Raw genomic sequence first — 26,727 nt, 5'->3', positions numbered from 1 at the left:
TTTTTTCATGGTTACATGATTCATGATTTTTCTCACCCCTCTTCCCTCCCTGCTTCCAGAGCTGACAAGCAGTTCCACTAGGTTCTACATGTAGCATTATTCAGAACCCATTTCCATGTTATTCATATTTGCAGTAGAGTGATCTTTTAATGCCAAAACCCCAATCATAGCCCCCTTGAACCACGTGATCGATCATATGAGGAACTATTTTTCTTAGAGATTATCCCAATTCTTAGCTGAATGCTCTTACACAATTGCCCTTCTTTGAACCATCCAGGTAGTTGCTTTTATTTTCCAGGCTAAGGAAAAACCATTTTAATTAGAAAATTTTAATTTTATTGAAACGAAATCCTGATAATTCTGTTGGGGCATAAGAGAGCCAATTTCTTCAGATTTCAGTTCGGAACTTCAGAGATGTTCCACTCATCTTTTTCTTGTAATCTGCATCGAATTTCTCATTTTGGGCCACAGTGAAGTAATTCTTCCAGTCTCCAGTAATTCCTGAAGACAAAAGAGAAAAGATATGTACAACCCACTTGTAAAGGTACTGAAACAAGGAGGGGTGAGTGATGGTTGGGAGACCCAAGTAACACTGCAGTACATATGAACAATTACTTCTGGCCATCATTATGGTTAGAGGAAGAAAGCCACACTATCTCTCCACAAGTTGAAATGAGAGGAAATAAAATTCCTAAAAGGTTATGGCAGCCAGGTGGTGCAGTGGGTAAAGATAAGATCTGAATTCAAAGTGTCTCTAGACACTTACTAGCTCTGTGATCCTGGACAGGACCCTTTCCTCTTTGTTCCTCAGTTTCCTCGCCTACAAAATGGGGATAATAATTGTACCTGTCTCTCAAAATTGCAAAGTGCTTTGCCAGTCTCAAAGCACTGTATTCATTATCATTATGATGATTACTCCATTTTTCCTGCTTATAGGACAAGTGATCTTGGATCTCCCTCCCTTAGTCCTTAGTTTCCACATCCATAGAGTGAGAGAATTAGACTAGATGACCTCTAATTTCTCTTCCCAATCTAGCTATTCAGGTTTAGACATTCAAACTTATGGAGCTCTTTGGAGACAGAAGGTCCCTTTGGAGTGAGGAATAGTTGTGTTACCACCATGAGGCACTTAATGTTTCAATGTCCCAGACAATTCTTTAAGACGGCCAGTTACCTGAGGTACCACCTCACACCTAGCAGATTGGCTAAAATGAAAGAAGGGGAGAGTAATGAATGCTGGAGGGGATGTGGCAAAATTGGGACATTAATGCATTGCTGGTGGAGTTGTGAACTGATCCAGCCATTCTGGCTGGCAATTTGGAACTATGCTCAAAGGGCTATAAAAGAATGCCTGCCCTTTGATCCAGCCATACCACTGTTGGGTTTGTACCCCAAAGATATCATAGGGAAAAAGACATGTACGAAAATATTTATAGCTGCACTCTTTGTGGTGGCAAAAAAAATTGGAAAATGAGGGGATGCCCTTTGATTGGGAAATGGTTGAACAAAGTGTGGTATGTACTGGTGATGGAATACTATTGTGCTCAAAGGAATAATGAACTGGAGGAATTCCATGTGAACTGGAAAGACCTCCAGGAATTGATGCAGAGCGGAAGGAGCAGAACCAGGAGAACATTGTACACAGAGATGGATACACTGTAGTACAATCCAATGTAAAGGACTTCTGTACTAGTAGCAATGTAATGATCCAGGATGACTTGGAGGGGCTCATGAGAAAGAACATTATCCAAATTCAGAGGAAGAACTGTGGGAGTGGAAACACAGAAGAAAAACAACTGCTTGATCTCATGGGTTGATGGGGAAATCATTGGGGACGTAGACTCTAAACGAGTGATGGGCAAACTTTTTAAAGATGGGGCCAAAGGAAGGGAAATGCTCATCTATCAGTCTGTCTCTAAGGCAACTCTTTCAAAGTTTCATTGTATTGTATCCTACTCATTGTATTCGTCAGATCTATGGCTGGATAGAACATTTCAGGGGGCTGCATCTGGCCCGAGGGCTGTAGTTTGCCCATCACTGCTCTAAACGATCACCATAGTGCAAATATTAATAGTATGGAAATAGGTCTTTATCAATGATCCATATAAAACACTATGGAATTGCAAGTCGGCAATGGAAAGGTAGGGAGGGGAAGGAAAGAACATGAATATTGTAACCAATGCAAAATGTTCTAAATTAAAAATAATTAAATAAAAATTTCAAAGATTAAAAAAATAAAAAAAATTTGTACTATTCTCCAAAAAAAAAAAAAAAAAGACTGCCCGTTACAAATCAGCGAAGCCCTGAACTGTATTGGTGGAGGGCCTTTCCATTTTGGGAGTTCCAACATGGATGCAGGATGAAGCCAAAAAGAAGTGGGGATAATCACCCTTGCGCATGAAAGGAGAGATGTCATGATCCATCAAGGTAGCTGGTAATGCCTTGTAATTCACCATGGAGTTAGTTTTCATTGTTTCAAAGGAGGTGCGTTGGGCAATTCTATCCAAGGCTTCTTCATCCAGATTCTTCCCTAAGAATTGCATCACCTTTCGAATTTCTCTCTTTGGGTCCTATGAATGGAGAAAGAGATTTTGAGAGGCAATGCAGATGAAGAGACCCAGGAGCAAGGTGAATTCAGTTTAAATCAGTTAAAAGAAAGGGCTTCGGTTCTAAAATATGGATCTCCTTCTTCCAAGTACGCTTTTATTTATTTGATCAATGATAGAAATTCTTGTCATTGCATTTGATTCCAAGTGAATTCCCGTAATGAGATGATTTATTCAACAATCCTTACTGAGCATCATGGTCTTCTTTTTTTTTTTTTTTTTTTTTTTTTTTTTAGGCAATGAGGGTCAAGTGACTTGCCCAGGGTCACACAGCTGGGAAGTGTCTGAGGCCAGATTTGAACCTAGGACCTCCTATCTCTAGGCCTGGCTCTCAATCCACTGAGTCACCCAGCTGCCCCCCATCATGGTCTTCTTGATACCTTTAACTTAATGTTTCAATTTCAGCTGGGTTACAAAGTTTCATAGTGCTAAATAGGAAAAGATTTTAATTTAACTGATTTAAAAAATTTATTGTAAAATTTAGAAAAAAAAATAATTTAAAAATTTAATAAATGTTCACTGGATTTTTTTTTTTTTACAAATCAGAGATATCACCATAACATTTTCATTTGGGTCTGTGATGAATGCTCCTTTTGGAGATGGAAAGCACATTGCACTCTCATTTCAATTATTATGTTTTCTATAAGATCAACCTTCCTGGGGCAGTGAGATGGCCCAGTGGATAGAGAGGCAGGTCCAGAGATGGGAGGTCATGGGTTCAAATATGGCCTTAGTCACATCTTAACTGTGTGACCCTGGACAAGTCATTTAATCTGCATTGCTTAGCCCTTTCAACTTTTCTGCCTTGGAACCAATATTGGTATTGATTCTAAGATGGAAGGTGAGTGTTAAAAAAAAAGGTTCCTCATTTTCCTCTACTTTTTTTTTTTTTTAAACTCTTACCTTCCATCTTAGAATTAATACTCTGTATTGGTTCCAAGGCAGAAGAGCCATAAGAGCTAGGCAATGGGGGTTAAGTGACTTGCCCAAGGTCACACAGCTAGCAAGTGTCCGAGGCCAGATTTAAATCCAGGACCTCCCGTCTCCAGGCCTGGAGCTACCCAGCTGCCCCCATTTTCTTCTACTCTTATTATTTTAGGGAGGCTAATCGATGTGGGAGAAAGCATGATACAATCAGTGTAGTTTAATGGATAGACAGCTGGACCTGGAGTCAAGAAGACTTGGGTTCAAGTCTTGCCTCAGATAATTGCTACTTGTGTGACCTTTGGTAAAGCCCACGTCCTCTCTAGGCCTCAGCACGCTCATCTATAAAGGGCGGATTTTGGACCTGCACCACTGGAATGTCCCTCTCAGCTCCAAATCTCCGATTCTGTGAGTGGAATCGGGAGATGCATAAGGGCTCTGTGGACGCTCCGGAAGGAGATGCTCATTTAATTTACCATCATCAGTTTGAAATCAACACTGGCATCCCCGAAGTCACCCAAGTAAAACATGCCAGAGCTGGGCTCTGACCCCCACCTTCTGTCTTCAAAGAAGTCAATCTGAAGAAGGTGAAGCCAAAACTATTGCATGGGATTATCCTATCATGCTCGGTCCCTGATCCTTTAGAGCTCAGCCTTCTAATGGCCATGATTAAGCAAACCTAATCTTCAAAAAGGCAGCCAGGCTGTGCAGGGGTTAGAGCGAGTTAGACTAGAGTTCACATTTGGCCCCAGACACTAGCCATGTGACCCCATTTGCCTCAGTTTCCTCGTCTGCAAGATGAGCTGGAGAAGGAAACGGCCAACCACATCTTTGGCAAGACAGCCTCGAATGGGTTCATGAAAAGCTGGCCAGGACTGTAAAAAGGTGGGCTCAACCATCTCCAAAAACCAAAAGAAGCCGGAAACCACTCATTCAGCCACAGGCTGGTCGTGCAGATCTCTGGCAAGGAAGCCCTTGATCCCCGATTTGCCCCGCTCCCGGTCCGCGGAATCTGTGCGCCACTCCACCTCTTTGATGTCCTCGTAGAACAGGTAGAGCAGGGGGTGATCTTTCCTCTTCTCCCACCAGCTCGTGACGTGCTCATACCAGGAGCCGTAGCTCACTAGACTCGGAAAGCGAGATAAAAGGGAGAGGGGAACACATCAGAAACGCCTCAGGCCGGACACGCGCCCACCCTTGCTTGGAAGTAGGCCAACGATCTCCCTTTAGCCCGATACGGAAGGGCACAAGGAAGAAAAATGGAGCTTTCTCCTCTTTTGGGGGAGCGGCTTGTGGATGATCATGTGACGATGAACCGGAAGGCCTATTTGTAGGGAAAGGGAAGTTCTCAGCAAGCTCGACCGGAAGACGCTAAAGAGGAGGGGCGCTGAGGAGGCTGAGGTGACTTGGGGGCGTCACAGGGAGCACAGGCGCTATTTAGGGGTCACGATGTGATCTCTGTGACTCTCATCCCAGCCAACCGGCCTTAACTGCTTGGCTTTACCGTTCCCAGACATGAACTTCTCCAGGTACTCGGCAAAGGTGCCCGGCTCGGGGTGGAACTTGTTCATGCGGTCAAAATTGTAATAGGAGACGGCCACATCCTTGGCGTTGCGGGCCACATAGATAACCTGCGGGGAGATGGCAGAGAAGAGCCTCAGCTGAGAGCAGAGCCTAGAGCTGTGAAGGCCGCCCCTCCCCCCCTCCTCCCCTTCTTCCCCCTCCTCCCCCTAGATCAGGGCTGTGCCTGCCCTGCACCCCTCCCTGCCTCCCAGAGGAGGGAGAAAACTCCCTCATTGGCTGCTGGGCAGAGGGGGGAGGAGGGGGGAAATGTCCTCAGAGAGTGTAGAGAGGGGAAGGGGAGTGGCCTGTAAGCCGCCCCCCTTCCCTCTCTGAGCTCCCATTGGTGGCTGGGCAGAGGGATGGGGATGTGAAAAAATGTGGCCAGCTCTGGTAGAGAGGGGGAGGGGAGCAACTCCACCAGGGTCCCTCTGCCTTTCTAGTAACAAGCTCTAGGGGTGGGGGGTGGGGTAGCCATGTGCCCACAGAGCACTCTGCGTGCCATAGGCTCGCCATCACCGGCCCAGAGTGCCAAGGAGCTCCCCATTTAAAGCTGTGACTAAAACTACCCATTCCTTAGAAATGAGAAAGGTAGAGCTCAAAAGCCATAGTTTTGAGTGAGTGGTTGTAAGATAAGGTGTGGTAGGCACTTCATAAATGTGGTTCCCTTCCCTTCCTGGACTGTCTTTAGAATGTCCCCAGCCCAGCCTCCCCCTTTCCCCCACCTTTTTTTAGCTCTCTTTTAGGTTTCTTCTCCCATTTCCCATGAAAACTCCACCAGGGCAGGGACTGTCCAGCACTTAGCACAGCGTCTGGCATACAGCAAGAACTTAATAAATGTCTGCTGGTGTTGCGTGCCATGACGCTGACCTGCTTGTTCCAGAGTCCCACAGATCTCCCAGGAGCCTGAGCCTGTAATGGGAAGTTCATGTTTGGAGTCGCTGTCAGTGTGGGTCTTATTTCAAGCCTTTCTTTTGGGGTGGAGGGAATAAAGAGCCAGATCTGGTAGAGTCTACCCACGGGGCATTTTTCTAGAAGGAACACTGGTAATTTTCCAGACTCTAACCATGATTTTCCTCAGAATTCTACTTGGAGGCAGGGGCATAGGGAGCCAGAGTAGGAGAAAAGTCTCAGTCTATTCGTTCACGGGTCAGATTCGCCGAGGAATGTGCCTCGTCCACAGGAGGCAGGAGGCGGAGCAGCGGTCAGCGAGAGGGCGCTGGGGTCAGGAACACCTCGGGTCAAACTGGATCTCAGACACTTCCTAACTGTGTGACTTGACACAAGCCACTTCATCGCCAAGCCTGGGTTGGAGGTCATACTTGTGAGTGCTCTGCCGACCTCCAAGTGCCGCCAAGCGCTAGCCGCTATGGTGATGGCCCAGAGCTTTGGAGCCCCAGAGGGAAGGGAGGCCCCCTTTTTGGCCCCCCCTCCTCCCCACCACAGAAATCACGGCAGTGGCATTTTCACAGGAAGGCCCTGCCAAGCCAAGAGGATAATTTCTCTCCATTATGAAAAAGCTGGTAGGGAAGCATTCCAGCGGTGCTCTACCAGCCTTTGAGACCCTGAAAAATGAGATTTGAGGGAGGGCGCTAAGTACGCCGAATGTACCCCTTGGGATTCCAATAAACCCGGGCAGTTGTTTAGGTGGCCAATTTGAACTGGCTGCCAAGTTATGAAGGTGTGTGCTAAGAGATTTTGATTCCTAAACCCAGTCTTTGAGGAAGAATACCCAGCGATGGTTATCCCTACACACATGGGCGTATCTACGGTCCTTAGCCGGCGCCCATCCCTGGTGCCTCAGAAAAGTTTCGGAAGAACTGCTCTGCGTGGGGCTCAGGGGTGTTGCCAAGATGGATGGTTTCCATCCCAGGAGCTGGCCTCAGATGCCATCCAGGACACTTTCTTGCTGTGGGTCTGAGCTAAACACTCCGCCTGGGCCGGCTCAGGGACTAGAGGCTCTCGGGGACACTGGAAGCGCTAAATCTATTATTACTAGGAGAGAAGCTCTCCCAAGGTGAGTTGCTGCCTCCCGCGGTGTAAGAGAGATGAAGTCATCGTGAGATGCGCTTGTTCTTTCACCGCTTCCTTGTGTCTGACTCTTCAGGACCGCATTCGGGGCTTTCTTGGCAAAGATGCTGGAGTGCTTTGTCCTTTTCTTCTCCAGCTCATATTACAGATGAGGAAACTGAGGCAGACTGGGTGAAGTGACTTGCCCCGGGTCACCCAGCTAGGAAGTGTCTGAGGCCAGATTTACCTCAAGAAGAAGAATCTGACCCGATCCAGACCTCACATATACGATTACATGTAAGTTTATGGCCATAGGTGTGCCCATAAACCCATACGCACAAAAACAGCCAGCGGCAGAGCAGATGGAGTGCTGGAAGCTGGGAAGACCCGAGTGCATATCCTGTCTCAGGCACTTATTAGCTGTGAGACCTCAGAGAAATCCTATGCGGGGTGTGGCTCAGTTTATACATATGTAAAATGGGGAGAGAGTCAGAACCCAGCTCCCAGGGGTGTTGTGTGAGGCCCTTCAGGAGCCTTAAAGCACATACATGCACACACATAGACATGCATTTCTAGGGATCGGTTTTACATGGGTAATGATGCAGACATTCTATAGAAAGAGAACACAACGTGCTCCCTGTAAACCTACGTGTCCAGCTATGTGAATTCACTCGTACACGTGTGTCATATACCCATCCGTGTATGGACGTCACTCTATATGCCTGTGTTCTGTGTGTGTGTGTGTGTGTGTGTGACTTTCGGTTAGGCTTCCCCTTTGAGGCCGAGCGGCTGGGCTGCTTCTGGAGCTGGACCTCTGAGCGGGCCTGCACACGGCACTCTTCTCTGCCTCTGATCTCCAAGCCTCGGACTCGGCCATGATCTCCTTCCTGCGAAGCTTCCTGCCGGCTCCAGGCCTTCCTGTTCTCTTCCGCTCTCAGCAGCGCTTCACGAAACCCTCGGCCTCGGCTCTCCCTTGGCTGGCGCAGGCGGATCTTCCCGATAGAACGGGGGAGCCCTCGAACGAGGCAAGGCTCAGACCAAATGGAGTTCTGGCAACAGCCTGATGAAACGAGAGGGTGTGCGCGCCTCGGCTGGCTGGAGAAACGTCTAGGATTTGTCCAACCGAGGACAGCAGCCCCGTCTTCATGGCCTAAAAATGCAGGCCAGCCGCTCGTGCTCGTGCCTTCTTGGATCTTGCCCTGGTGACTCCTTCCCGAGGGCATCAGATGAAGGGACTCCTCCCCAGGAACGGCGCTGCACACCGGCCGCATGGCCTTTCGTCCTAGACATTGGCAGACGCACGCCGGCACGAGGCCAACAAGGCGGGCTCAAGGACGCTCTTCCTGAACTGCAGCCTCTTGGGTAAGGAAGAGGGAGGCTGGAGGGATTTTAACCCCACGGCCCGGGGCGTTTGTCTCCGGGTAGGATATGCTGCTGCTGAGGGGGGAGTTACCTTGCAGTTGCTCTCCCAGAAATTCTTGGGAAGGAGGGCAATGGGCAGGTGAGTCTTCACAAACCGCGGCGACGGCGCCTTTTCCAAGTACTCTGTACCTGAGAACAGTCCATGGAGACATGCAGACATTAGATTTCCCCCTGACAGTCCTACCACCGAGTCTTAGCAAATGGCTTTCTGACAAACCGATCTTTGATTGTGCCGGCCTTTTCCTGAAGATACGGAGCGGGGAAAGACCGGATGGCATTCCCTCTCCCCTCTCCCCACTTGAGAGGACCACTGACGACAGGGATGAGAGGATGCACTGAATGAAAGGAGTGCTTGTGCAATACGCCCGCTTCCCTAGGAGGGTCAAAGAACTGGGGATGGTTAGCTCCTAGCACCAGCCCGGAGGGGTGGGCAGAGCCCACTGCTGGGAGTCAGGAATTCCTGGGTTCATAATCGTACCTCTGACATTTATTGGCTGTGGGGACCCTGGGCGAGTCAGCCAATATCTCCGGCTCGAGATGACTCTATCCCTGTACTTCACCATAGAAGACTGGTTTCAGAGACTGAGTAGTGAGATTTTGGGCCCTGAACACACTCCAGGTCTATTTACACCATGCTCTCGGTGGTTGTTCACTCCTTTCATGTGTCTCCTCCTGACCTTACTTGTGGTTTTCTGGGCAAAGATATTACAGTGGTTTGCCGTTTCCTCCTCTAATTCCCATTCTAGAGACAAGGAAATAAGGCAAAGAGGGTTATGTGACTTGCTCAGGGTCACACAGCTAGGTTGGATCTTCTTTAACCAAAAGAGCATTGCAGTAAGTTGAATGCAGAAGCAGATAGGAGAATTCAGATATCTTCTGTTAAGCTAGACATTACAGTTTTGAAAAACCATCTAAATCAATTCTTCTTTGCTCACTGATACTTTTTCTCATTTTTTGTAAAATAAGTTATTTTTGTTAACGTGATGGATTTAGGAATTTTATTTTCAAATGAATTAATGTATATTTTAAAATTTTATTAACTTTAATTTCTAATATAGTAAATATAAGCAGAGATCATATCCACATTAACAAAAACTCTTTGGGGTCCTCAACAATTTTAAAAACTTTTAAATTAAATTTTTGTTGTCATGCAAAGCACACTTCCATATTGGCCTTTGTTGCAAGAGCAAACTCATATATAACCAATCCCCCAATAAAACCAGAAATACCCTGATGTGAAAGATGACTCCCACAGTTGTTTCTATGGAGCAGTCCCCGTCATAACTTCTTTAGGATTCTTCTAGATCAGTGATGGGCAAACTATGGCCCATGGGCCAGAAGGGATGGAGGGGCCCTGAAATGTTCTCTCCTGCCCTGGGACATTATTCCTAATCTGATGAATACAATGAGTAGGAGACAATACAATGAAACTTCGAAAGAGTTGCCTTAGAAACAGACTGACAGATGAGCATTTCCTTTCCTTTGGCCCCTCTTTAAAAAGTTTGCCCATCACTGGTCTAGATCATTGCATTGCTGAGATAATAACAGATAATCATTATCCAATATTGCTGTTATTCATGTACAACAACAATTATGTTCTCCTGGTTCTGCTTAATTCACTCTGCATCAGTTCCTGCAGATCTTTCTAGCTTTTTCTGAAATCATTATGCTTATCATTTCTTAATGCACAATAGTATTTCATCACCAACACATACTGCAATTTGTTCAACCATTCCCCAATTGATGGACATCCCCTCAATTTCTAATTCTTTGCCACCACAAAAAGAGCAGCTATAAATATTTTTGTACAAGTAGATCCTTTCCCCATTTGTATTATCTCTTTGGGATACATACTCAGTAGTGGTGTTACAGGATCATGGGTATGCACAGTTTTATAATCCTTTGGACATAATTCCAAATTGCCCTCTAGAATGGTTGGGTCACTTTACAATTCCACCAGCAATGCTTTAGTGTCCCAATTTTGCCACATTCCCTCCAACATTTACCACCTTCCTTTACTGCCATATTGGCCAATCTGAGAGATGTGAGGTGGTACCTCATAGTTGTTTTGATTTGCATTTCTCTAGTCAAGCTCAATAAATTTAAAAAAAAATTTTTTTAAACCCTTAACTTCTGTGTATTGGCTCATAGGTGGAAGAGTGGTAAGGCTAGGCAATGGGGGTCAAGTGACTTGCCTAGGGTCACACAGCTGGGAAGCGTCTGAAGCTGGATTTGAACCTAGGACCTCCCGTCTCTAAGCCTGACTCTCAATCCACTGAGCTACCCAGCTGCCCCTCAGTAAATTTTTAAGAGCATAAAGGGATCCTGAATCCAAAAAGTTGGAGAGCCACCAGCAAAATGACTTCCTGTTGAGGAAATTTCTTCTACTCCTATAGCATGCACTGCCTCCAAAATTTAGATAATCTTAGAAAGTTATCTTGAATCTAAAATGCTGAGAAACTTAATGGTATGCATCAGAGGTAGGATTTGAACTTAGTTTTTTTTTTTTTAAACCCTTTCCTTTTATCTTAGAATCAATACTGCACATATGTTTCAAGGCAGAAGAGCAGTAAGGTCTAGGGAATGGGGCTTAAGTGACTGGCTCAGGGTTATACTTGTAGGAAGTGCTTGAGACCAGATTTGAACTTAGGACCTCATATCTCTAGACCTGGCTCTCTATCCACCGAGCTACTGAGCTGTCCCCTTTGAACCCAATTCTGCTTGACTTTGTGGTAAATTTTCTGTCTAATAAGCCACGCTACCTTTGTTTCTTGAATGTGCTTTGATGATAATAATTACATATTCACTCACCCTTGTGTTTGCCTAAAGCAGGTATATATAGCCAATTAGCTGTGGTATATAGCCAATTGGCATTAGGGCAAATGTGTGTTTATTGGAGGACATTCATTAATCCCTGTTTCTCTGAGTTTCCTCATTTTAAAAATGGGGACAATAACAGTACCCACCTCTCATGGTAGGGTGAGAACCAAAGAAAATAATAACTGTAAAGCTTTTATTTTTATTTTTTTTAAACCCTTACCTTCCATCTTGGTATCAATAATGCATACTGACTCCAAGGCAGAAGAGGGGTAAGGAACAGGCAATGGGGGTTAAGTGACTTGCCCAGAGTCACACAGCTGGGAAGTGTCTGAGGCCAGATTTGAATCTAGGATCTCCCTTCTTTAGGCCTGGCTCTCAAACCATTGAGCCATCCAGCTGCCCCCTGTAAAGCTTTTTAGCACAATGCCTGGCATGTAGTATTATTATTATTCCAAGAAACTGTGTTATTTAGAACTTCTGGGACTCTAAGAGCTATTTGGGGCTCATTTGAGCGTTAAGGCATGCAGATTATATGACAGACTTCCTGTGGACATTTTAGGGGACTTTGGAGAACTACATTTCCCATGATTCCTCTTGTAAAAATGGAGGCAGACAGGAAGCGTGATGATATAAGAGAGGGGATAAGACGCCTGGAGTCAGGAGGGGCGGTGTCTTTTGTTACCTAAGCGCACAAAGGTACGAAAGGTAAAATGGCTGATGCGGCAGTCTGAATTCTTACAGGCACGTGGTCTAATAATTTATCTCTATTAGCATGGCTTTTATTAAAATACTATTTGCCCTTTTAATATCTGCCTTCATCATTTTTAAAAACAACAAAACTCAAAAGAGGGAAATAATGATATTGGGAGAGGTAGCAGTCAAGGAGAAGAATAGAGAGAGTAACTGTAAGCTAAGAGAGAAGTACAAGATAAAATTGAAATAGTGATGATGATGGTGAAAAAGAAATATTGGTTTGCAACACTCTTACAACTATTATCTCATTTGATACTCATAACCCCTGGGAGGTGGTGCTATTGTTCCCATTTCACAGATGAAGAAACTGAGGCAGATAGAGGATCACGCAGCTAGGAAGTATCTGGGGCTGGATTTAAATTCAGATCTTCCTGACTCCAGTGTTTATCTACCATACCACTTAGCTGCCTAAAAAGATTAAATACTGAATTTTCATGTAAAAATGAGGAATAATAGTTCTAATGGTGAGAGTTGAAGCTAGGAGAAACCTTAAAAGGCCTCTAAATCAACTAACCCCCTATTTTAGAGAGGAATAAAGAGATTTCTAGAAAAGTAAAACGCCTTGTTTAATCAAGAGCCTGCAAGGGGTTGGTGCTCAACCAGCTCTATTAGAGTTGAGTATATAGTGTTTTCCCTACCACCCCTCGTCTTCTTCCACAAGTTCAATGTATACCTGATGCCATTATCCCGGGAGCTGCAGACTCCAGCATTGGGACTCGCTCAAAAATGGGAATATTCTTCTGCTTTTCAACATAACCATCACTTTTAATTAAGTCCATGATTTCGCTCACCCAGGTGGTACCTGCAATGAAGACAAAGAAGAGTCTAGTCATCCATTTCACTCGTACTCCAGGTCATGAGCAGCCATGAGGTCTCTAGGTGGCCTTTGAGAGGGCTGGACTTGGAGTCTGGAAGAAATGAGTTTGAATCCTGCTTCTGATTCATTAGCAGTGTGACCCTGGCCATTTACAAAATGGGCTTAATAATAACACTTGTTTCTAGGGTGGTTGGGAGGATCAAATTAATAGACATATGTAAAGCATTTTGCATACCTTGAAGCACTGTACACAGTTAGCTATTATTATTACTGTTATCTTATTGTTGTTGTTAATAGTCAATAAAGTTATAGATATTTATTAGGTACCTACCTCAGGGGATACAAAAGGCAGTCCCTGCCCTCAAGGAATTCACTAATCTGATGGTGGAACGAATACACAAACTCTGGTGGACAAGCCAAAGGGTGACCACAAAAGAATTAACTGAGGGAAGGTACTAGCACAACAAGAGCTTGAGAAAGGCTTTCTGCAGAAGATGATGGTAACTGCCATTTTTGTGAGCACTTTCTCGAGCTTGAAAAGCCCTTTACGTAAATCCTTTCCTTCGCTTCTCACAACAGCCTGGTGCAGTGTTATATCCACATTTAACACGGTAAGAAGCAGACTGAGACGTAGCATGTGTGGTCTCTAGACTTGCTTTCTTTAGCTCTGTTTATACTGTTAGACAGCCCTTCTTCTCCTCCCCTTCTGCTGAAACTGAATGTTCCTACAAAAACCTACTGATTCCCATTCTCTGAGAATCTGGGTTAGATGGTTACACACTGACATATTGACTTATTAGCCTATAGAAAACTCTGTCTAGATTCGATGAGGTAAACCAAATCCATCATACCAATCTTGTAAATCATTACCATCCATTGTGTATGTGAAAAGCTTACCTAATCCCTTTAGCCTGATTCAAACTCTCTATAAAATAGAAGTTGTGATCATACATTTTGCCTTGATTTGAAAACAGCTTGTCTTGGCTTTCCTGATCCTAAAATCTATTTCTCCTCTCCCCCATCCTGTCTTGGGGACCCATAATTATCTTTGTGAGCAGTTCTTGCAACAAGATACTAGCACAGGACTGTCCAGCATCGTATGCCCGTATCACAGTAGTAAGTGTTAGGAGTTGACTGAAAGAGAAGGCTGTCCTGTTGCAAATTCCTTGTTTTCTTTTTCACTACTACATGGTACTGCCTTCTTAGGTAGGGCCTTTGTCTTGAAGTCTGGTTAATGGAAATTGCCATCTTTCTCCACTTGATTCAGACTCTTCTTTCCTTCTCCAGGAATTGAATTCAGAATGAACTCCAAATAATCTACTTTTCTTCCTCCTTTCCCAACAATACTAAATACTAAATAGAGTAATTTTTTGGATACCTTTCATTTTTATATCACATTTCTTTCCAGATTTATCCCTTCCCCTTTCTCTACCCAGTGAGCTCTCCTTTGTAACAAAGAAGACCCTACCCCAACCAGTGAAATGCCCCCATAGGACAGCATATCCAACCAATATGGCAAGCAAATCTGACCATGGATGCAATATTCAATACCCATAGTCCTCCATTTCTGCAATAAAGGGGAGAGGTAGAGCACATTATTTCAATATGGTTCTTTTCCAATAAGGTAAGTTTAGAGTTTCCTAGGAGATGTTCCTTAGAACTCCTTATGGATAGGAGGATTTGAAGCAGCTAGCCCTTTTCAATGAGGTAATTAAGTTAAGAAGTCTGATGCAGTAATGTGGAAATGTGGCTACATTTTCTTGGAAGTTGGTAGGGAGAGGGGAAGGGGAAGCAGACATAGAATACAGTTTAGAGAAAGCAAATAATCAGCCTTCAAGGAGCTTAAAGGCCAGAAGAGGATTAAGAGAGTTATATTACAGTACAGAGTATTCCCAAAATCTAGGTTTGGTTCCAAGCTTTTAATATCTTAAAACTATACCAAGACTTTTGGAACACCCAATAGTAGGCAGCCATGCCACGTCTGGAGTAAGGAAGACTCATTATTCTGAGTTTAAATCCTGCCTCAGATACTTAAGAGCTGTATGACCCCAAGCAAGTCACTTAACCCTGTTTGCTTCAGTTTTCTTATCTGTAAAATGATCTGGAGAAGGAAATGGAAAATCATACCAGTACTTTTTCCAAGAAAACCCCAAAATGGGTCAGGAAGAATTGGACATGACTGAAAAGACCGAACAAAAACAAAATTATTATTATTATTATTTCATAAATGCATCTGAGTTACAAAACCAACTGCTTTGTGAAGACCAAAGGGAAAAAGTTGTTTCTAATGTGGGGATAAGAAACGCAAGTTTGGGGCAGACATCCTTTTTAAAGACACGATACTCACCGGACTTTGGATACGTGATTATCCAAATATCATCTGGCCTGCACTGGAACTGCTCGATCCTTTCCCAGTTGTAGGAAAAGGCACAAACCATGGGGTAGCCATGGACAGTCTTAAAATCCTTTCGGATGAAATCTTCTGGCGAGATCATTCCAATGTTAGATGGTGGATGTGGCAATTATAAAACTGAGGAATCAAACCAGAAATGTGGTCAGCAAAACACTGTGAACAAAAGCAGAAATTCCTATGGTTTCAACTAGAAGAAAAACATGCCATTAACTTTGTGGGTCTTGTACATGAACAGTGAAGCTAGGTTGAATCCAAATGAAGAGTGGCCATGAATACCACCACAAATTTTATCCTGAAGACTAGTGGGCTTGGAAGTGAGAAACCTTGGCATGGCCCCAAAGAAATGGCAAACAAATAATCAGAAGGTGGGAAAATAGGCAGCATTGTCTCCTCCTTCCCTATCCTGGCACTCACCTATAATATAACCATATCTACTTCTTGTCCAGGGGAAATCACCAAGTTTAGAAGAAAAACTTGAAGAGTTCAGAGGGAATGAGTGAAGAAATAAAGCAGAAGACCAGAGGGAATGGGAAATCCACTTGAGCTCTAGGAGAAAAAGCTATTGATGAAGCCAACCTCCTACTTTTCTAGAAAAGCATCCTCCTTTGGTTCGAGTCTATCTTGTGTCAGTTCAGTGGTAATCCCTTATTGGAATGCCCAGATCTCTATCACCTGCAATAGAAGCTTCAGATTCAAGAAAGAAGGGGGAAAGTCTTTGGCTAGAGAACAATGAAGAGGCTTCTTCCTTCAGGTCCAGATTGTGCCTGGGATCTAGAGAAAGCTTTCCAAGGATTAAGAATGCATCTCCTTCCCTTCATTATTTTGCTATGCATTTCTTCTCCAAAGAAAGGATACTTTTGTAATAGAAACAGATGGAATTAGGGAGCTTTTTCCATATTCAAATGGAAATGTTGGGGTTAGGAGGTCCATACTGAAGGGTGAAGTGCCTGTAAACTTCCTGGATAAGTTTACCTTGAGTTTAGCATGCAAATGAATATTAATTATTCCCATTGAAGTTACTGGTTTTTTAATTTAATTTAATTTTTAAAAAACCTTTACCTTCTCACTTGGAGTCAATACTGTGTATTAGTTCTAAGGCAGAAGGGCGGGAAGGGCTAGGCAGTGGGGGTTAAGTGACTTGCCCAGGGTCACACAACTAGGAAGTGTCTGAGGCCACATTTGAACTCAGGACCTCTCATCTCTGGTCCTGGCTCTCGATCCACTGAGCCTCCTAGCTGCCCCCTGAAGTTACTATTAATGGTGACTTGGGGCCAGGGTGAAGATAGGTAGGAATGTTCAAGTAGGCCAAGTCAACAAACAATCTTTCAGACGTTGTGCATTGGATGTCCAAGGGCAGCAGAAGTTCAATTAATCCAAAACAGAACTCATTAACTTTTTCTGCAAACATTCTCTTCTTCTGAAATTTCTTTGGAAGCTCAGCATTATTCTTGTTTCTTCCCTTTTCCACACTCCACATATCCAACCAGTTGCCAGTTCTAAACTGTACTCTAAAATGGTTGGACCAATTCACTCTTTCACTAACAATACATTAGTGCACCTATTTTCCTTTATCCCCTCCAGCATTTGTCATTTCTGATAGATATGAGGTGTTACCTCAGAGATATTTTAATAAATTTGCCTTTCTCCAATCCAATAGATTTAGAGTATTTTTTAATATGACTATAGAGAACTTTGTTTTCTTCTTCTGAAAATTACCTTTACATATCCTTTGACCATTTATCGATTAGAGAATGGTTTTTATTTTGTATAAATTTGTCTTAGTTCCCTATATATCTCAGAAATAACATGTTTATCAGAGAAATTTGCTGTAAAACTTTTAATATTACTTCATTGTCGGTGGTGTAGCCCCCTGTACTAAGAGTAGGCCCCAATGAAATCAGAGCCATCGGCTAGCTAGAGCCAGGCATAGCACCTGATAAGTTCTTGGCTGTTCTTGTTCTACCCACTGAAGCCAAACATATCCCTGAGAATCTGGACTAGATGGTTACACAATGACATATTGATTTATTATCCTATAGGAAACTGTCTAAGTTTCAGTGAGGTAAACTAAGTCATTGCACTAAGACTGTAAATCATTACTAATGTAAAGGAGGGTTATCAGGGATGTTAACTATTATTATTTGTGGGTTCACATTCTCCAGCCCTTCCTGCTAAGTCTCCTACATAACAACTAAATAATAATCTTCCTCACAACACTAACTACTGTCCATGTAAAAAGCTTACCTAATCCTACGCCACTTTCTCTATAAAATACTAGCCGTGATCAATAAACCTTGCCTCTGATTGCTACCAGCTTCATTGGCTCTCTTGAGGCATGTCATCCTTCTCTCCATGCCTCATTCTCCTCACCCCTTCGGGAAGCTGGAATGCTTGTCAGTCACCTGACACCGTGGTATCTTTTAGCAAAATGTAATTTCCCTGGTTATCCCTCTCAACTGGGTTTTGGGGAACCCCAAGTTTGCCCCGTCCCCTGAGAACTCACCCTGAGGGAAGTCCCAAACTGACCTATTTCAGACTGAACGATAGACCTTAAAGTGCTTGGTGATCCCAAGTCAAATAATAAATACCTTTTTAGTCTTAGGAGTTTCCCCCACTGTATCAGATCTTTCCCAAGAAGACCCAGACCTGGGCAGGAACCATCCTTCTAGGATCCATTGTAGGAGGGCCTCTGGCTGTGGCCTCTTTCCCAAGCCTGCTTACAACCTGGCAGTGTGTCCCATACCCTGAGCTCCCGAAAAGGTATTTAAGATCCCTGTGTTCTTTGGAGAATCATCTCGCCTGGTGCTTCTCACAGAGATGCTGTCCCCAGAGCCCCAGAGCCTTTGGCTCTGTATGGTTTTTAGACATTTGACTCTGTAATGGCCAAATATTGAACTCTATTTCTTTCTTGACTTTAGTTTTACTGACTATGTTAGTAGTTTTGTGCTGTTTGCCAGGTTGACATCTCTTTTATTTAGGTCTATTTTTACTTTCATTTTGTCTGAGAGCATGATTGCTACCCTTGCCATTTTTACTTTAGCTGAAGCATATTAGATTTTGCTCTATCCCTTTGTTTTCACTCCGTGCATGCCTTTTTGTTTCAAGTGTGTCTCTTGTAATCAACATATTATTATATTCTCCTTTCTAACCCATTCTGCTATCTGTGTCTGATTCACAGGTAAATTCATCCTATTCACATTCAGAGACTGTTGTAAATTTCCTTCCACTCTGTTCTGTTGTTGTTTGTTGCTATTGTTCTTTTTTCCTCCTCCTCCTCTTCCTTTCTCTTTTTGTTAACTTAAAATTTAAATTATATATAGAAACAATTTTTGACAAATTGTTTTCTGAAATTTTGAGATTCAGATTCCTTTCCCATCCCCTTCTTAAGGCAGTAAATAGTTTGATATAGGTTAAAGGTGCTAAGAATGTTTGCAGAAGTCGATCCTTTCCCCTTATAATTTGATCTCATTGGAATACAGACCTAGTAGTGATATTTCTGGGTCAAAGGGTATGCATAGTTTTATGGCCTTTTGGGTATGTTTCCATATCGCTCTCCAACATAGTTCACAGTTTCCCCAATAGTGTATTAGTGTCCCAGTTTCCCCACATCTTCTCTAACAATCTGGTAAGTGTGAGATGGTATCTCAGAATTGTTATAATTTGCATCTCTAATCAATAGTGATTTAGAGCATTTTTTTTATGGGAATAAAGATAGTTTTAATTTCTTTATCTAAGAATTTCCTGTTCATATCCTTTGTTCATTTATCAATTGGAGATTGCTTTGTATTCTTATAAATTTGACTCCATTCTCTATATATTTGAGAAATGAAGCTTTTGTCAGAGATACTAATTATAACCCCTCCCCAAGTTTGTTGTTTCCCTTCTAATCTTGGTTTCATTTGTAATAAACTTTCAAATTTAATGTAATCAAAATTGCTAATACATTTTAATAATGTTCTCTGTATATTGTTTGGTCACAAATTCTTTCCTTAGCCATAGATCTATTGAATATAATATAAAACTATTCTCTGTTGTCCTAATTTTTTATGGTATCACCCTTTATTTCTAGTCAAGTATCTGTTTTGACTTTATCTTGGTATATGGTGTGAGAGATGTTGGTCTATGCCTAGTTTCTGCCATACCGTTTTCTAGTTCTTCAAGAGTTTTTGTCAGATAGTGAGTTCTTCCCCTCAAGCTTGGATCTTTGGGTTTCTCAAAGACTAGGTTACTATGGTCATTAACTATTATGTGTTGATTACTTAACCTATTCCATTGATCCACTACTCTATTTCTTAGCCTGTGCCAGATTGGGTTTTTTTGTTTGTTTGTTTTGTTTTAAACTCTTACCTCTTAGAATCAATACTGTATATTGGTTCTAAGGCAGAAGAGTGGTAAGGGTTAGGCAATGGAGGTTAAATGACTTGCCCAGGGTCACACAGCTAGGAAGTGTCTGAGGTCAAATTTTAACCCAGGACTTCCTCTCTCTGAGCCTGGCTCTCAATTTACTGAGATATCTAGATGCCCCTCAGATTGTTTTTATGATTACCACTTTATAATATAGTTTGAGATCTGTTGCATCTAGGTTTCCTTCCTTCATATTTTCCATAATCCTTTTGATATTCTTGACCTTTTATCCTTCTAGCTGAATTTTGCTATTATTTTTTTAGCTCTAAGAAATAATTTTTATGTATTCTCTCTCTCTTTTTCCTGTCCCTCCTCAAAAGTCTATTTTGCTTCTAACCACTATCTCCCTTAATCTGTGCTCCTTTTTATCACTGCATTTCCATTTCTCTTATCCTTTCCCTCTCCTATTTCCCTACTGGGTAAGATAGGCTCCTATACCCAAATAAGGATATCTATAGATATAAATCTATCTACTTGTCTGTCTGTCTATCTATGTATCTTTGTATCCATGTATCCATGTATCTATGTATCTATGCATCTATGCATCTATCTATCTATCTATCTATCTATCCCTCTTTGAACCAGTTCCAAAGCAAGTAAGGTTCAAGCATTGTCCTCTTGCTCTGGCATTTTCCCTTCCACTGTAAAAACTCTTCCTTGCATACTTCCTTTATGTGACAAAATTTTCCTCATTTTACCTCTACCCTCCTTCTCCCAGTGATTCCTTATGTCTCATCTCATCAATTTTTTGGAGATCACATCAGTATAGTTGACTCACACCCCTGTATTCTGCCCATGTAAACTCCTATTAATTGTCCTAACAATGATAAAGTTCTTAGGAGTTATAAGTATCATCTCCCCATATAGAAATGTAAATAGTTTAATATTGTTGAGTCCCTTACGGTTTGTTTTTTATGTTTACCTTTTTTTTTTGCTTCTATTGAATATTATAATTGAATGCTAAATTTTCTATTCAGCTCTGGTCTTTTCAACAGGAATGTGTGAAAGTCCTCCATTTAATTAAATGTCTATTTTTACCCTCTGAAGTATCATACTTAGTTTTGATGGGTAGGTTATTTTTGGTTGTAATCCTAGTTCCTTTTCTTTTAAGAATATCATATTCCAAGTCCTCTACTATGGAAGCTGCTAAATATTGTGTGCTCCTGTCTATGGTTCCATGACATTTGAATGGTTTCTTTCTGGTTATTTGCAATATTTTCTCCTTGATCTGGTAGCTCTGGAATTGGAATTTTCATTTTGATATCTATCAGGAAGTAATTGGTGAATTGATTCAATTTCTATTTTGCCTCTTTGAGCTAAGATATTAGTTCAGTTTCCCTTTATAAAATCCTGAGATATGATGTTGTTTCTTTTTTTCTGATCATGGCTTTTACACAGTCTGAGAATTCTGAATTATTTCTCTCCAATTTATTATCCAGGCTTTTTTTTTTTTTAACCAATGAAATGTTTCACATTTTCTTCTATTTTTGGATTGATTTGATTTTGTTTTATTATTTCTTGATGTCTCATGGAATCAATTAGCTTCCAGTTGCTCAATTCTAATGTTTTCAGAAATTATTTTCTTCACTAAGCTTTTGTACCTCTTTTTCTATTTGGCCTATTTTGCTTTTTAAGAGGGTCTTTCCTTAGGGTATTTTTATGTCTTTGTTATTAGACCGATTCATTTTTAAAATATTATTTTCTTCAGTATTTTTGTGCTTCCTTTAACAAGGTGTTAATTCTTTTTTTGATAATTTTCTTCAATATTATTGCTTTTCCCAAATTTTCCTCTACCACGCATCTCTTTAATTTATTTTTTATCTTTTTAAACCCTTATCTCTGTATTGGTTCCAAGGCAGAAGAGTAGTAAGAGCTAAGCAATGGGGTTAAGTGACTTGTCTAGGGTCACATAGCTAGGAAGTGTCTGAGGCCAGATTTGAAACTAGGATCTCTAGTCTGTTGGCCTCACTATCAATTCACTGAGCTACCCACCTGCCCTGACTCATCTCTGTAAAAAAAACAGCAACAAAACTTTTCCAGGAATTCTTGCTGGGTTTGGGTCCCATTAGCATTTTTCTTTGTTGTTGTTGTTTTTGTTTTTGTTTTTGTTTTTTAACCCTTGTACTTTGGTGTATTGTCTCATAGGTGGAAGATTGGTAAGGGTGGGCAAGGGGGTCAAGTGACTTGCCCAGGGTCACACATCTGGGAAGTGGTTGAGGCTGGGTTTGAACCTAGGACCTCCTGTGTTGTTGTTGTTTTTAAATTAAATTAATTAATTTATTGATTTAGAATATTTTCCCATGGTTACACGATTCATGTTCTCTCCTCCCCTTTTCCCTCCCCCCTCCTAAAGCTGACAAGTAATTCTACTGAATTATACATATATTATTGCTCAAAACCTATTTCCATATTATTCATATTTGTAATAGTGTAATCTTTTAAAATCAAAATCCCTAACCATATAATTATCGAACCATGTGATAAGTCATATATTTTATTTCTGTGCTTCTACTCCCACAGTTCTTTCTCTTGATGTGGATAGTATTCTTTCTCCTAAGTCTCTTGGGATTGCCCTGGGTCATTTTATGGGTAATTTTAAATGGAGTTGCTCTTTCTAACTCTTGCTGCTTAGTTTTGTTGGAAATATAGAAATGCTGATGATTTATATGGGTTTATTTTGTATCCTTTAGCTTTGCTAAAGTTGTTGATTATTTCCACTAACTTTTTAGTTGATTCTTTAGGATTCTTTAAGTAGACCATAATATCATCTACAAAGAGAGATAATTTAGTTTCCTCATTGCCTACTTTAATCCCTTCAATTTCATTTCCTTCTCTAATTGCTACAGCTAGCATTTCTAGTACAATATTAAATAATAGTGGTGATAATGGGCATCCCTGATTTACTCCTGATCTTATTGGGAAGACTTTTAACTTGTTCCCATTACAGACGATACTGCTTATTATTATTATTTTGAGGAAAGACCTTTCTATTCCTAAGCTTTCTAGGGTTTTCAATAGGAATGGGTGTGTATTTTATAAAAGTTTGTTTTTCTGAATCTATTGAGATAATCATGTGATTTTTGTTGGTTTGGTTGTTGATATGGCCAATTATGTGAAAGGTTTTCCTGATGTTGAACCATCCTTGCATTCCTGGTATAAAACCCACCTGACCATAATGAATAATCCTCTTGATCACTTGCTGGAGTCTTTTTGCTAATATTCTATTTAAGATTTCTGCATCTATATTCATTAAAGGGATTGGTCTGTAGTTCTCTTTCTGTTTTTGACCTGCATGGCTTTGGAATCAGTACCATATTTGTGTCATAAAAGGAATTTGGTAGGGCTCCTTCTTTGCTTATTTTGTCAAATAGTTTGTAAAGTATTGGGATTAGTTGTTCTTTAAATGTTTGATAGAATTCACTTGTGAATTCATCTGGCCCTGGGGATTTTTTCTTAGGGAGTTCCTGGATGACATGTTCAATTTCTTTTTCTGAGATGAGGTTATTTAAGTATTCTATTTCCTCTTTTATTAATTTAGACAACATATTTTTGTAAATATTTATCCATTTCACCTACATTGTCATTTTGTTTGACATGAAATTGGCAAAATAGCTTTTAATAATTGCCTTAATTTCCTCTTCCTTGGAGGTAAGATCACCCTTTTCATTTTTTTTTAAACCCTCACCTTCTGTCTTAGAATCAATGCTGTGTATTGGTTCTAAGGCAGAAGAGTGGTAAGAGCTAGGCAATGAGGGTTAAGTGACTTACTCAGGGTCACATAGCTGGGAAGTGTCTGAGGCCAGATTTGAACCCAGGACCTCCCATCTCTGGGCCTGGCTCTCAATTCACTGGGCCACCCAGCTGCTCCCTCTCCCCTACCTCTCCCCGCTCTTTTTATTTTTTACACTGTTAATTTGATTCTCTTCTTTCTTTTTTAAATTAGATTAACCAGTACTTTATTTTGTTCTCTCAAAGAACCAGCTCCTAGTTTTATTTACTCTTTTACTTTCAACTTTATTAATTTCTCCTTTGATTTGTATGATTTCCAATTTGGTTTTTATCTGAAGTTTTTAAATTAGTTCTTTTTCTACTTTTTTAAGTTGCATGCCCAATTCATTAGTCCACTCTCTCTCTATTTTGATATAGGCACTCAGAGATATAAAATTTTCCCTGAGTACTGCTTTGATATTTTGCATGTAGCTCTTTTTCTTCTGAGTTTGTGTCTTGGTCTTCCCTGCCATTGTAGTAGCTTTTTTTGTGGCCAAGTACTTTTTTGTTGTTTCCTCATTTCCTGGTCTGTGTCTTGACTTTGAACTTCATGATGAAGTTGGACTCTGCTCACCCAGGGATGGGGAGGCACTGTCCCAAACTTTGGACTTTTTCATGTTGCCACTCTTGAGTTTAAATTGCATAATTAACATTATATCCATCACTTTCTTAAATCTAGACAATCAATAAAATAATAAACCAAGTCCTGATGTGTAACCTTTGTCGACTTCTGAGGTATAAATGTTCACACCCAGAATTTAGTAATCAGCTTTTATGATTGCTTTTGATGGCTCCAGCGTACCACTATGGCCTGCTTCCAAGCAGTTTAAGTTCTCCAAACAGGGTGGAGAATGGCATATACACAACTGAATAATAGATGGTATATGAATATAAGAGACTATTATTGTGCTCTAGGAAATAACGAATGAGATTACTATAGAGAAGCATCTAAAAACTCACATGAACTGATGCAAACTGAAGTAAGCAGCACCAAGGAAACAAGGATAATGAAATTATAAAAATGTAAATGAAAAGAAGACAACTACCAAACAATTGAAGATAAATGTTATAATAGTATGAAGTTTAAGCTTGCCACCAAAGAAGAGATAAAATATTTCCTGCCATTGCTATGCAGAGTGGGGGTCCACAGGTGTTTTAACTTTGCATGTAGAGATATGAAATTTTTTTCAAAGTATTAATTGAGTATGCTGCTCATTCTCCCCCACTTAAAAAAAATATGGTAGTATAGTGGATGGAGCACGAAGCCTGGAGTCAAGAGGACCTGGGTTCAAATTTGGCCTCACACACTTCCTAGGTGTATGATGTTGGGAAAGTCACCTCCCCTTGTTTGCCTTGCCCTTGCCCCTCTCCTGTTTTACGTTCTTACTAAGACAGAAGTACGTGTTAAAAAGTATTCTTTGTTATATTAGACAGCTTTCAGGGAGGAGGGGAAGGAGGATTAGAGAGGAGATTTAGGTGATGTGAAAACAAAAGATATCAACACAATTTACTTAAAAAAAAAAACAGCTTTGGAGAGAAAGAGAGCAGCAAGTGCTAACTGGAGGGATTGGAAAGGCCTCTTAAAGAAGCCTGGCTACGAGAGTATTCTGGAAAGACAAAACCCTACGTACCACAGAGCCCCGCCATGGTACTTCGAGGGTCTTGAAACTGAATGCTGGTAGTTGGTAGTTCAGCCTTTTCAATGGCAGGAACATTTGTTTGAGGGAGAGGGGCCAAGTCTGGGGACTTCCTCCTTGTAGGAACACTCAGAGAGCAGCAGCTTTTCCGTAATGATCTTAGAGCAAGGGTAGGTTGGCCCCACGGGAAGTGCTATTTACAAATATTCCCTCCTTTGGTCCTCACACAACCCTGTGAGACAGGTGCTGTTATTGCTCTCATTTTACAGTTGAGGAAACTGAGGAGGACTGAGGTTAAGTGTCTTGCCCAGGGTCACCCAGCTAGTCAGGGTCTGAGGCTGGATTTGAACTCAGGTCTTCCTGACTCCAAATCCAGCTCTGTAGAGCATGCCACCAGCTCCCTTGGCACCCGGTGATGTTAAGTGGCTTGTCATGGAGCTAGTGTGTGCAGAGGCGGGGCTCCAGTCCAGGTTTTCCTGGTCCCGTTTCTGAACTCTGCTACCTTGTGTTTCCTAGAAAAGGAAGGAAAGCACAGTGGGCACATCAGGCCATGTTGGCAGACCTGCTGCTCAGAAGATAAAAATACTCTGTGTCGGTCCAGGGACCAGAGATCGATAGGAGGCCAGCTCTGCTTGGCAGAGAATGGAAGGAACGTTTAAGGACCAGAACGGACTCTAAGAACAAGCTGCATCTGGGGAACAGAGGAACGACATCAAGTGGGACCCCCAAAGAGCTTGGGAGCCCTTGTGGAAGCGCCTGGGGCTGGCTGCCTTTTGGGGCAGACCAGCTAAAAATGCTTATGTTCTGCTCACAATCCAGAAATTGTTTCCTGTTTTCAAAACTTGGCTAAATTGTTCTGGAAGAATCGCCACACTGAATTCCATTCCCACTGCTGCCAAATCCTCCTCTTGGAGCGCTTCCATTTGGCTGGAGGCCGAGGCTCTTGGGTAATACTTTTTAGGTTGAAATTTTCCCAAGAGTTTCAAAGAGAAGACAAGAAAGAGAGGAGGACCATCTGCCATTTGGGGTGGGCTGAGGGAAGTTGCTTTGCCTAATTTTCAAGGCAACACCAACATTTAAATCCCAGCAAAATCAGGGCTCAGGCTAGGCCTTCTCTGTTTAGCTTATTTTTTAAAACATGCATACTGAGGTGTTCGAATCTGACCTCAGACACTTTCTAGCTGCGTGACCCTGGGCAAGTCACTTAACCCCCATTGCCTAGCCCTTACGGCTCTTCTGCCTTGGAACCAATACACAGTATTGATTCTAAGACAGAAAGTGAGGGCTTAACCCCCCCCCCCTCCCAATATGGAAGCTGAAAGGGGCATTTTCATAAGATGAGTCCTGGAGAACAGCCTAAACCTGTAAAGTTAGCTTCTGGAGGTTGAGAGGCCCAGGCCCAGCTGAATTCTTAGAAAAAGAACTGGGAGGGGAGAGTGGGTGCCTTGGTGGGTGTGCTGCCAGCCAAGTGCCTGGCGCTTCTGGTGGGCTTCGAAGCAGAAAGAAAGCACATGTTCTCAGGGTAAAAAGAGTCCCAGAGCAGAGAGGCAGGACATTCCAATGCGGCAGAGCCCGGGGGGGAGGGGGGGGGGG

At 42.0% G+C, this 26,727-nt stretch overlaps 1 protein-coding gene across 1 annotated transcript in view; it reads right to left on the bottom strand.

The window, feature by feature from the left end:
- Nucleotides 1–8: 8 nt before the first annotated feature.
- The window catches only part of LOC123251258 (sulfotransferase family cytosolic 1B member 1-like), a 27,877-nt gene continuing 1,158 nt past the window's right edge, over nucleotides 9–26,727 (bottom strand). Inside the window, exons 2-8 of the mRNA XM_044680474.1 lie at nucleotides 15,260–15,442; nucleotides 12,769–12,897; nucleotides 8,554–8,651; nucleotides 5,035–5,161; nucleotides 4,559–4,653; nucleotides 2,390–2,570; nucleotides 9–501 (exon numbers count right to left, since the gene is read on the bottom strand). Of these exons, the coding sequence (XP_044536409.1) occupies nucleotides 389–501; nucleotides 2,390–2,570; nucleotides 4,559–4,653; nucleotides 5,035–5,161; nucleotides 8,554–8,651; nucleotides 12,769–12,897; nucleotides 15,260–15,407 (891 nt within the window). The 5' untranslated portion in view covers nucleotides 15,408–15,442 and the 3' untranslated portion in view covers nucleotides 9–388. The remainder of the gene's footprint in view (nucleotides 502–2,389; nucleotides 2,571–4,558; nucleotides 4,654–5,034; nucleotides 5,162–8,553; nucleotides 8,652–12,768; nucleotides 12,898–15,259; nucleotides 15,443–26,727) is intronic.

This window comes from Gracilinanus agilis, chromosome 6 (genome assembly GCF_016433145.1).
Source record: "Gracilinanus agilis isolate LMUSP501 chromosome 6, AgileGrace, whole genome shotgun sequence".
In the NCBI taxonomy this organism is placed as follows: domain Eukaryota; kingdom Metazoa; phylum Chordata; class Mammalia; order Didelphimorphia; family Didelphidae; genus Gracilinanus; species Gracilinanus agilis.
The sequence above is the reverse complement of the archived record's forward strand: the minus strand, read 5'-3'. Positions and strand labels throughout refer to the sequence as shown.